The sequence below is a fragment of the Micropterus dolomieu genome, linkage group LG12 (assembly GCF_021292245.1).
Source record: "Micropterus dolomieu isolate WLL.071019.BEF.003 ecotype Adirondacks linkage group LG12, ASM2129224v1, whole genome shotgun sequence".
In the NCBI taxonomy this organism is placed as follows: Eukaryota; Metazoa; Chordata; class Actinopteri; order Centrarchiformes; family Centrarchidae; genus Micropterus; species Micropterus dolomieu.
Genome location: NC_060161.1, coordinates 33658657 through 33670595, shown reverse-complemented (window position 1 = coordinate 33670595; position 11939 = coordinate 33658657). Strand labels below are relative to the sequence as shown.

The window sequence follows — 11939 nt, the reverse complement described above, 5'->3', positions numbered from 1 at the left end:
GAGTGTATATCCTTGCTTGTTTCCCTCAGTCTTTGTCCGGTCATTGTAGCATGTATATGCTCTGTCTCATTGTATTGTTTAGCCTGCCTTGCTTGTTGTGTTTCCCTGTTTCTGTGGGTTTTGGATTTGTGTTGGAATACCTTGTTTTATTTTGGACTCTGTTTATCAGCCACTCTGCCAGAAGTGTGCTTTCCTTTTGATTGCCTGAATTAAACCTTTTTGAACTGCACCTGCCTTGCTCAGTGTCCTGCACTTGGGTCCACCACCCTTCCACACCACAAATCCTGATAGAAGGATTTTCTTTTACTTAAAAGAGGAGAAATACCATATCCACAATTAAAGTCCTCAAATTCTACTCAAGTAAAAGGTATAAAAGTATTCCATAGTGAATCTACTTGAGTATCAAAAGTAAAAGTGCTCATTCTGTATGACCGATACATGTTGTCCCTGTTGAGTGAGGTGAAGTGGTCGAGCACACGGTGCAGCAACCAGCAGGCGTGTTCTAAAACATCTGAACCAAACATAAATGATAACACAACTCGAACCAGAAACTGAACAATTATCAGCATTTATTTGGAACAAAAACATGTCAACATCTTTGTACAATGCATTTTTCCAGGGGCCTGTATCATAAAGTTCATCCGAGTCCATCTTTCTCTGAGTGGCTTCACTAAACCTGACAGAGTTTGTCCTAAAAACTGCTCTCACACAGCTGCTTACAGAATAAGATTAGAAGAGTTTAAATTGTCATCTGAGATCCTGAGTTTAACATCATCTACAAGTCAAACTAGAACATGAGGAGTTCCACAGGGAAGTGTTCTGGGTCCTCTGCTGTTTGTGATCTCTGAAGGAAATCTGAGGTTTATTTGAAGATGAATCAAACATTTTAGCTTCATTAAGAAAAAGAAAACACTGGATCAGCTCAGAAGTGATGCTCTGTGGTGACAGCAGTGATGAAATCATCACAGTTGTCATCCAATCCCTCCTCAGACTGGGTGGGTAGGGTCATCACCATGGAGACGGGCAGGTCATTTCCTGCAGTCAGAACAGGTTAGAAAGAAAATGTAGATCATTTATCTGTTAGAGACAACTGTCAATAATCAATACCACTGATTGAGATACTGATTGTTTGTAAGGTCAGTGAATTACCTGTGGCCCTGTTTCGGTATAAAGACACCATGAGGACAGTGGAGATGCAGTATGGACAGCACACCACCAGGTGGTGGATCAAACTGAACACAAGCTGGAGGGGGTCTGAGACAGGGGGTGTGGCTGCAGATGTGGGAGGGGTGAAGGTTGTAGAGAGAATCCACCTGGTCAGATGAATCTCTGGATGAAATAAATGGTAACCACATTATGAATCATCTCTGCTGTCCTGAAACCTGCTGAACTCAATGTAGAAAACAAAACAAGGAAAGTTTGAGAATTATCTTTGAGCTCCTCACCTGTGACAGAGATCCAGCTGGATGGAGACTCTCCACGACCGCTGATGTTACACTTGTAGAGGCCTTCATCAGACTTGTTAACATGGTGGATGGTCATGTGACCTGTAGGCTCAGTCCTGATGAGGGAGCCATCTTTATAGAAACCAGCTGGGAGGTTGGAGGGAGGGGTCTCTGTTTTACAGTGCAGAGTGACATCATGTCCCTCCATCACAGGGAGGACAGGACTCTGCAGGATCACTGGTCCACCTCAACACAGAGACAAACTACAGCATTTCATCATTTACACACAGCTTCATCAACACTAACTCCACAGTCTGGACTGTGTTGCATTTTTTACTCGGTAAGACAGATCTTTTGTACATTGTATTGTTGCTGTTACGGACTATGAGGGTAGTTAAGTTGTGCAAGTGCTGAATTAAAGATATATTTATGTATATTCCTGCAAGTTATGTAATCTAATGATTAGTGTCTATCAAAGCTGAGCTTTTGTCCAATTTCACAGGTCATAATGTGGGTGGTGTCTCAGTAAATCTGGATTGTTTTTCTCAGATCCATTAAAAGGTGTGTGTGATACTGTGGTCCCAAAAGCTCAACAAAACAGGAGCAAAAATAACATCTCGAACAATCTCACATCACATCTTGTAGCGTTTCTATTTGGTGGTGCTTTCTAACGTTGCAGTGTTTTCTAAATGGTGCACGTTTTGTCAAGCTGGCGAAGTTGATGCGTGAGTGTGTGAACTTGCGGTTTGTCACATGAACACAGCACAACTCACCTCTAGTTTAACTTAACTTTGCTCTCCACAAAGTGACAAATAAGTGCTATACATGAATAGAACATTAAAGGTAATGAACGTTATGGTTGTGTTTTGTTTTCCAGCCTGCAAACACACACTGTGTGCACTGAACAGAAAATCGTTTTACACTCAGCATTTCAGAAAGACAGTTGCATTCAAGAACTGATATTGTTAATATCCATTACACAAACATTTGAACAAACCAGCAATACCAAGACCTTCACACATAAGGGGGACGTTGTGGTGAAGGAGGAGGAGGTGTGGACTGAAACTGTTGCCTTTCCTGCCATCAAACTCAGCAATGTGTTTTCTGAGCCTCCTGTCACTCTGTCCTGTTCTCGACTCATAAACACATAACAAGTAAATATTTCATGAACATTTGTATAGATTTCTTTTTATATGCCTAATTAAGAAAACATGAGAATTATTTACGTATGGTGGGTTAAGGCTCATCTCTCGCTTTTCTCAGTCCCCCACACAGTGTTGGTCAGACCCATTAAACCAGTCTGATCTTACCAGTGACAGTGATGTTGATGGTGTTACTGGTTGCTCCCTCTCTGGACTCACACCAGTAAACTCCCCTGTCCCATATGGTGATGTAGCTCATGTTACAGGAAGAACCAGTGGATTTTCCCCAGTCAGATCCACATGGAGTCCTGGTTTCTCTGGTAGTGTTCCTCCTCAGCGTCCATCCAGCAGAGCTGTCGTCCTCCTCACAGCTCAGAGAGACAAACTGTCCTTGAAACAGCTGAGAGCTGCTGGGACTCACAGTCAGAGAGGCTGGAGGAAGAAGCAGAAAGATGTGGTTAGAGATACTTTAATTTTTTTTCTCCACAGTCCTCATATTCCTATTTTCTCACTGTCACATCTTCACCGCTGAACTGATCTCTGTGTTTCAGGCGCTGTGTATTCTGATATTCTGGATAAACTATGAGCTGAGAGTACGGGCAGAGGTGGCCTAAAGGTTAGAGCAGTGGCTCTTAACCTGGGGGTAAAAAATGACAAAGAAGAATCAGGCCCCGATCAGACAGAAAGCGTGAGGCGCACAGCAGCAGCGCCTTTTTTGGTTGAATTTGGAAAAGAGCAAAGCGCTGCGGTTTTTATCATGTTGCTAGGCAACGACCCAATCAGCTGTCCTGTCAGTCTAATCAAAGATTATAGCGCCAGCGATCTGTAGGCTCATCTTTTGGTTTGCTGTTAAGTAAGAAACTTGATCACAACTCACAGGTCTGTGTCTTTAGTTGTTAAAAATATCTGCTTTAAAAAACAGACAAACGGAGAGCACCTGCTCTGGCTTTGTTTTGAGTGTGTGAGGTGTAGGCCTACAAACACGCAGGAGACATGGAAAGGGAGATCTGTGTGGGCACATGAGACCCTCACAAAGGGGAGACACCGCTGGTAGTAGCCTACCAGTTGGTCCAGGGGTCGTTTTTATGCAAACAACTGACATAAATAGCTCATACGTTACTAGTTCTGTGTACCCTCTAGCTACATCAGTTGGTAACCCTCAAGTCAGTCAGTGTTGTAGGTTACACTTCCTAATGTTTTAGCATTTTTAACAATAACTTTTATGCAGAAAAGATGACTTTATGAGATTCTTGTCTGTAGCCAGCTACCTAATGTGCAAAACATATTTCTACATCAATGTACATGCAGAACAGGTTTTACTATATGACCGTATGTATTATTTTAATTGAAATACATACAAATATACTTGTTGTTACTTTTTAGTTTACCATTTACAATGTGTGCTTCCAGAGGCGCTGACATTGTTTTGTGACGTAATTCAGCTGCTACTCGTGAATTATGAGTAGCAGCTGACAGCTCACTGACAATAGAATACAATTTAAAAAGGCAACAAACGCGTTCTGTGTGATCCGCGCGGGGGGTTCAATTTCAGAAAGGGGTCGGACTGCCAGAAGGGTTAAGAACCCCTGGGTTAGAGAAATGGGCATGTTACCGGCAGGTCGCTGGTTCAAATCCTGGGCCGGTGTAGGATAAATCTGGGTTTGGAAAAGTGAACAAGCATAGCTTGCTCTCCCTCATTTACTAACACCGAGGTGCCCTTGAGCAAAGCCCTTAACCTCAACTGCCCCAGTGGCCATAGTGAATGTGATCAGGGCCTTCCTGCAAAAGAGAGGCTAAATAAAAGTAAAAAGCAGCAAGATCTGGCTCCATGTGGCATCAAAACTGCATTCAGTGTTTTATTGCATTTGTAAAGTGGCTGTTTCCCTCCACAAACACTAACTGTTCTATCAGGGAGTGAATAACTTTTCAGCTGTGACAGAAGAAGTTTTCTCACCTTGGTTTGTTGTGCAGCTCAGCAGTGAGGTCAGAACTAAAGAGAAATCACACTCAGGTTGGTTTGAGGTTTTACATGAAACAAGACATCTGGACTTTATACAGAACAACCTGCTTGTAGTGAACAGAAAAACAGCCACATGTTGACAATAGATTTGTCAACAACAAATTATATTCATTTAACACATTCAGTGCTTTTTGGATCAATTTCCACAAACAGAGCAGCAGTGAGTAAAAGCAGAGGAGCTGTGCAGAAAAGTGAGCCCATTTATCTGCTCAATGTGTGCATGCAGGCAGCAAAGGGTTAAACAAACACTAAAAAGGCTCTGCTCTCTTGTCTTAGCTAATATGTATATGATGTTTTCATGTTATTCACTCTGTAACTCGCTGCTGCTCTCCAAAACATTACATTTATTCATTTTAGCTGACACTTTTATCCAAAGCAACTTACAATTGCTATAAATGGAACAACTAGCGGTTAAGTGTCTTGCTCAGGGACACATTGGTGGACAAAGTGGGGAATTTAACCCGGGTCTCTCACACCAAAGGCATGCGTATCATCCACTGCTCCATCACCGCCTCACCAGAAATGTCTAATCTTTCAGACAATGTGGAGACAAACATTCAGACAGTAAGTAAAATGTTACTTACCCAGCAGCCACAGTAAAGATGATCCCTCCATTTTAAAGCTTGGTCATCTGAGATCAACACTTAACGTTTACCACTCACACCTACTAAAACCCACCTCCTTCTTCTGTCTGTATCATTGCTGTGGTTTTCTGTCATGCAGTTAGCAGGAAATGGGTTTCATGATCAGTCATACAGGCTGAATGTCTTTGGACTGCAAGAGGACACAGACACAACAGCAGGCTGGGCAGACAGTCCTGTCCTTTAATTAAGTTAAACTAGTATTAACTTTTAGCCTGTGGAAAGTGTCGATGTGGTAACAATGATAATGACCTCAGATCAGACCAGGACGAGCGCTCAGCTGTCCCGATACAGGAACACGATGGTCTACACGGAGAGAACAGCAAGTCGAGCATTGTTGCTGTTTTATTTTGAAAATGTTCTTTGTATGAAGAGCTGATCTCTGTAAACTCACTAAATATAATGTAGCCTCAGTGTGAACTTTTGTGTGAAAGATTGGTCAGATTAAAATGAAATCCTCTACCTGCAGAAATGATAATAAAGATAAGTCTGTTAAATTCATGGAAATATAAGAAAGTTACATTTCTATCTGAGTGTCTGGTCTAACAGCGAGCACAGTAGGAAACTGTTTCCACTTAAAACTGAGTCTTCAGAGTTCGGTCTGAGCAAGATCCTTCCAGCAGGTCTATCTGTGGGTGCACAGTTAAACTGATGGAAATAATGTGTTTTACCAGTAAGTCATAACAAGCATTTGAGTGAGCAGTAGAGTGACAGTTAATGTGTTCATATTTAGTAATTGTCTAATTTCTATTTCTATAAATTCTAATACCAGCAACAGTAAAGCTTGATTTATACTCCTGCGTCGGGTCTGCGTGTGTAGCCTACGGCATAGCTACGCGCATCGCCATGCGTTTATATTTGTGCGTCGGTGTCTCTGTCGTTCTGCAATTACAAAGTCTAGTTGGCGGTAGCGCTACAGCGTCCACTGTGTTGACTTTTGCCAGCCGAGCAGGCTAACTTCCGGTTTAGCCCTGCGCTAACGTGAATGGGAGTAAAAGACTCATGATCTGAGGAAAGTTTGTGTCCGTGCGTCTTTCATTCAGCTGCTCCCCTTTTCAGGGCTTTTACACTACAGGTCAGGCCACTACATGATTCACCACATTGTGTTTAGGTTCAGACACCAAAGCTCCTTGGTTAAGTTTAAGAAAGCTAGTACCTCAGCTGCCTGCTACCTGTCTGCTTCCCTGCCTGCCTGTCTGTCTACATTCTGAACAACCAGCATGCACCTTGGCCGCTCGCCACCTTCACATCCAGCATTCGCCTTTTGAGGGGATTCACCTGGATACTTTCACTGGGTTCCCGTGGAGGCCACAAGAAGAGACCTGGTCGCCATGGCTCCTGACGCCACTGAACCATTCAGCCTCTCTTCACCGGAGAGCCTCCGCTGCCCTGCTGCTCATCCTCGCCGCTGCTCTCCAGAGATTCAGTTGAAAAGCACCCCTGAGACCATGTTGTCCAGTACCTCAAAGGTTCCCCCAGTTTTCCTGTTTCCCGTTTTTCCTGCGCCCGGTCGGCAGCTCAGCCAGCATTGCAGCACTCCCCAACCCAAGAGCTGCAGATTCTCCCTGCTCCTGAGCCAAAGCAGCTTTCTGACTCTGTTCAGCTACAGCAGCTTTCTGTCACTACGGCACTCCAACAAAACCCGACTCTGCTGAGTTGCAGTGACCTTCTGCCCCGTCACTGGACTGCAGCAGCTATCGCCAGCCTCCAATCCAGTTGACCTGTTGCTGCTCTCTTTTCTTGCACTTCAGCCATCAGACTCGGGTCTTGGTCTCCAGTCTTTTTGCAGACCTCCTGCCAGGCCTCCAGAGGGTCTCTACCCTCGCCATCGCCCGTCTGGTCGCCCTCCAATCTGCTCAGTTCAGTTCTGTCTTCAGCCTGCTTGCTGTCTCTCTGCCTCCCTCGTTAGCCTCATGTCTGTCACCTGTGTTGCTCCCGCCCTGCTCGTTATCCCTGGTATATATGTGTGGTCTTTCTGTTCAGTCTTTGTCAGGTCATTGTTCATGTTACCCCTCAGTCTGTCGTGTGTATACTCTCTGCCTTCCTGTAACCAGCCTTGCTTGTTTTGTCACCCTGTACCTTTGGATTTCTGTTTGGATAACCTGTTTTTGGACTCTATTGATCAGCCACTCTGCTTGTAAGTGTGCTCGCCTTTAGTTTGTATTAAACTCCATTCAGCTGTTCCTCCTCTGCCTTGAGTCCTGCGTTTGGGTCCTCCAACCTGCCTCCACCCCACCCATCAGAACAGTTTGTTAATTATGTAATCATGTTTTTTGGACTTACTACAGGCCTGTAGTAAGAACTGTAACAAGATCCAGTGAGAGTGTAAGCCACTGAGATGCGTCAGCAGCTAGTGATCCAATCACAGCGTCACCCTTGCTGTGATTTAATGCCCCCCCCCCTGAATATAATCAAACACAGTGTTTGAAATAGTTGTAAGCCACGACTCAGCATAACAATAACAGCAGAGCTCCCCTTACGAGGATCATAGTAGACTGTCATTGTTCAGTCAGTGATTGGCTCAGCTGCTGCACTGACTGCTGACAGAACAAACAGGAAGCTACTGCAGAATTTCTCCAAGAGCCATAATGATTTATATTTAAATACCACATGTTATTTACATAATTAATGGCTGTAATTTAAAACACTTTCCCACAGAGGGCGGCGCCCTACAGCAGCTCTGTTGGTTGTGTTAGGAGTGAAGCCAAGATGGTGCCAGAAGCAGTGATTATTTTGAGTGGAAAATGGAACAATTGAACACTGTTTCTGTTATTTACAGAAACCCAACAATTCCCACCAAGAGCAGCACTAGGCGACAGAGGCAAAGAAAAACTTCCCTTTAAGAGGCAGAAACCTCGAGCAGAACCACGGCTCAGGGCGGGCGGCCATCTGCCTCGACACAATATCCAGACAGAAGTACAGACAGTAAAGGTGATGTTGCTACAGACTGAATGAATAATAAATAAACTTCTAGTTTTATTTTCAAAAAGTCTAACAGGACGTTGTGTATTTATTCTTGATTTGAGCGCAGAGCCCTACATTTTCAAAAACACAGCTAAAGGGTTCCCAGGGCGTTAAAAAGTGACGCCATGGTGTCTTGACCAAGCGTCCACATGTGATGAGTTGGGAGTGAGGATGTGTTAAAATATCAGACTTCAGTTCAGTTATTTGTTGACTTTTGAACAGCGTCCTGCTTCTAAAGCAGATGAAACCAAGAGTCATTAAAATGTCGTTAATTCCATTTCAAATTTCTGCTGTAACTTGAATACAAACGCAAATATCTCTGTTAACAAAAGGTATTTTATAGCCTGCAATTGTAAAATGGGTTTGGGCAGTTTCAGCAGGCCAGGTTTTGCCACTGTAAAGTATCATTAGTGCACAAAGTGTCACGAGAACACAACATTAAGTTTATGGTTACAAAATCCCACAGATGATTTTACCAATAAACAATCAAATGGGTTTCATTTAGAGACTTCTTAGACATTTATTGATTTTTGCTAGTGTGGCACTATGTAACTTAAACCTGGTTAGCCCACACACACTATTTTTCTATAAAACAGTAAGAAAACATAAAAAAGGTCAACTTTTGGGGGTCAGGGTCAAAGGTCAGTTGTAAAGTTGTTTCACTACAAAACTAATAAGGGGTTACGACATGAACAACTGTTGAAACAAAGTAAGATTCAACATTACAGCATGTTTTAAACATTCCTTATGAGACAGGAAGAAGCAATGTTGCTCTGACTAAAGCACAACTCCTTGTTCTTTGGTTTCAAATTCCACAGCTCTTCATCAAAGAAGCTCTAGAAAAGGTGTTCAGGTGCTCCAAGCAGACCTGGCACTTCCACACACAGTGATGAGGATATTGACCGCCTTTTGCTGTCACTGCCATTCACACCCCACAACAGCATCCTATCTACCTCAGGCACTAATGTCCCCCGATTTTGAGGAGCACTCCCAGCTCCCATAGTGTACCCAACTTCAGACAGGAAATGCTCGTTTCCCCCCTCCATATTGAAAGTATTAGTTTGGCCCAGACTGACAGACACACAGTCAGCGTTGGGCTGCAGCTGACCGGTCGGCCTGTGCAGTCGAGGATCATTAAGTAAAACAAACTTCAGCATTTAGGGACATTAAACCAGTAATGTAGGTAAAGCTACATGAAACTGCAGGCTAACTGGTTGTCTCTTCTCTAACTTCTATAAAAGTTTGCAAAATCAAACGTTAGAGGAAAAAATAATATCATTTTCAGGGGTGCTAAAATCGGCCCTGCTCTGCAACACTGTCTTCAGATACAAATGAATAAAAGAGCAGCAGACTGGTCTCATGTTTCTACCCACCAACAGTAAGAAGAGGAAGAACTGAACTCATGTCCTGATCATGAGACATGAGTTAAAATGAGCTCACAGCTGCTTTATACCAAACTCCTCCCTCTAAAAGTCCAACCATGTTGTTCTCTGATCACAAGCAGAGGCTCAGACAGACATTTAGAGCCATCAGGTTCACTTTCACTTTTTTCTTTTTATCAGGTTTTATTGTTTCATCTGCACTAAATGGACCAAAACAATAACACAACTTTCCAAATGGAACAAATGCAAATATTTATTGTTGTCAAAGAGTTAAAAACATCAAACCTTTTAGCACATTAGTCTTTCAGTTTGTTATTAAGGGCACATTTTTAATAATAATAACCATCAGCTTGTTCTTGATTCAGATATGTGTTTTGTTAGATCCTGAGTTACCCTGTCCAGGAGGTCCTGGACCAGCTCTCCGTCTTAAAGGGTCTGATCCTACAGGCACATGGGTTTTATCCTATTAGCTATAACTGGAGACTGTTTAAGCCAAGAGGGTCCAACTGCAGACCTCCACTCTCAGGACGGGAAATATACAACAAATACAAAATAAAATCCTGCGATTTGACAGGAAACACATTCAAAAATGATACATTTTAATCATGCAGACACTTACAGGCGAAGGGATTTTGTTGTTTATTTACATTTAATTATTTAGTCAACATTGTAACATGAAACTAGCAGGATATTTCCTTAAATATAGCATATTGATTTGAGTCTATTCTACAAAGCCGACTGTAAATCGCTTCAATCATTCAACTAGTAATGTTTTATTTATTTTTTTTATTCTGACGTTGATCCGTCCAGACAGCAGCCACATCCATTCACAGAAAAACACATTGTCGTTGATTTAGAGTTTAACTTTGCCTCTTTTCACTCTTCTTAAAAACACACACACACACACACACACACTTCTCATTCATAACTTCTCTTTGAAGAGTTGTAATATATACTTTGGCATTTTACTGCTATCAGCTGAATTTAACAGGAAAAACTGACACCTGTGGGAACTGGACTATAACTTGAGCCTCGTGGGGGTCTGTAGTATAACGAACGTTACTGGCTGAGATTAGTAAATAAATAAATAACACTACAGAGAGACTTCATTGCTCATTACGTGGTCACACAGCAGCACACTACTTGCCCCAGATGTGTGAAATACTGCAACAAAGTTTAAGTTTCAAAAGCCTGAAATAAACCAACAAAGACTACTGCTCAAGGAGAGACACAAACCCGCCCTTCATGGTCTCATTAATTATTATTAATCATGTTGTAATGACGTTCATGTGGTGCACAGCATAGTTCATTTTAGCCTGTTTATCTTATTAATGTCAATAATAATTTCAGTGAAAATACATATATGATTAGAAATAATGGTTGTTGGTAAATGAATTAGTGACCCCCCACAGATGCAGGATTTTACTGCTTCCATGACAGCTCAGACCTCCTGATGGACCGACACCAGAACCCTGCTGGACTATCAAACTGTAACATCTGTAAAAATGAACACAACATGTTTACCTGTATCGATCATTTTGTAAATATCCACTTTTAGAAATGAATGGAGACACAAAAGTTGGCAGCTTACTGTAAAAATACTTTCACTTTATTCACTGTAATCACAGATTACACAGTTAGAAAAGAAGCCGGCAGCAGTGACTGATTTATACATAACATTAAAAAAAGTCCATCAAAATATCCACCACTATCAATATTTGTACATCAGCTCACAGTAGCTGATGCAGGTAGAATTTGCGAATTTGTTGACGACGCCGTTTTTATATCCCGCCCCTGCTGCTCACGTTACACTATCAAATCACTGAAACTCAGCCGCCGTCATCTCGAACTCACCTACTATATCAAGCTAAAACAACAACTCAGCTGGTTAATCTGTTCATGAAGCTCCCTGTGATACATCAGTGCTGAGGCTGCAAGCAACCAGCTACATTTACTCTCCTTACTGTAACAAAGTACTTTTATAGTCTGATTGTTTTTAAAATATCTGATATTTTACTTGTACCTCAGTATTTGTATCTGCTGCAGCTGCTGTGGAGTTTATATTGTCTCTAGATCTCTGTGCTGCCTTATTGATGCTTTATTCTGCTGTTTAAGTAGCAGCTTATTAAATGTAGCTTAATGAAGCGTGTTGCACCTGCTGCAGTGTCCACAGCTCTTTTTATTTACTGTCAGACATTTTTGTTTGATCGTCAGAGTTTTGTCTCTTTTCTGGTTAATTCCAGCGAAGCTACAGAGGAAGCTGGTTGGATATTTATAACTGATCATTAGTGGGATGAACAGGCTGCAGAGTGCGTCTATAGAAAATAAATGTTCCACTGTGAACA

General features: G+C 42.3%; 1 protein-coding gene across 1 annotated transcript; it reads right to left on the bottom strand.

Moving 5' to 3' along the window:
• Positions 1-552: 552 nt before the first annotated feature.
• Positions 553-7077, bottom strand: LOC123979941 (Fc receptor-like protein 5). Its single transcript, XM_046064050.1, has 6 exons — positions 7040-7077; positions 4542-4651; positions 2756-3019; positions 1446-1691; positions 1150-1329; positions 553-1035 (listed from the first exon to the last, which is right to left on the bottom strand). Exons 1-6 carry the CDS (start codon positions 7075-7077, stop codon positions 923-925), a joined length of 951 nt encoding a protein of 316 aa, XP_045920006.1. The 3' UTR covers positions 553-922.
• Positions 7078-11939: the final 4862 nt, after the last annotated feature.

Excerpts from the sequence above, each read along its gene's own strand:
- LOC123979941 (XM_046064050.1), bottom strand. The coding sequence starts at position 7,077 with ATGGCGAGGGTAGAGACCCTCTGGAGGCCTGGCAGGAG. Across the intron at positions 1,692-2,755 it reads CATCAACATCACTGTCACTG|GTGGACCAGTGATCCTGCAG; the intron begins GTAAGATCAGAC and ends CTCTGTGTTGAG. Across the intron at positions 1,036-1,149 it reads ATACCGAAACAGGGCCACAG|GAAATGACCTGCCCGTCTCC; the intron begins GTAATTCACTGA and ends TTCTGACTGCAG.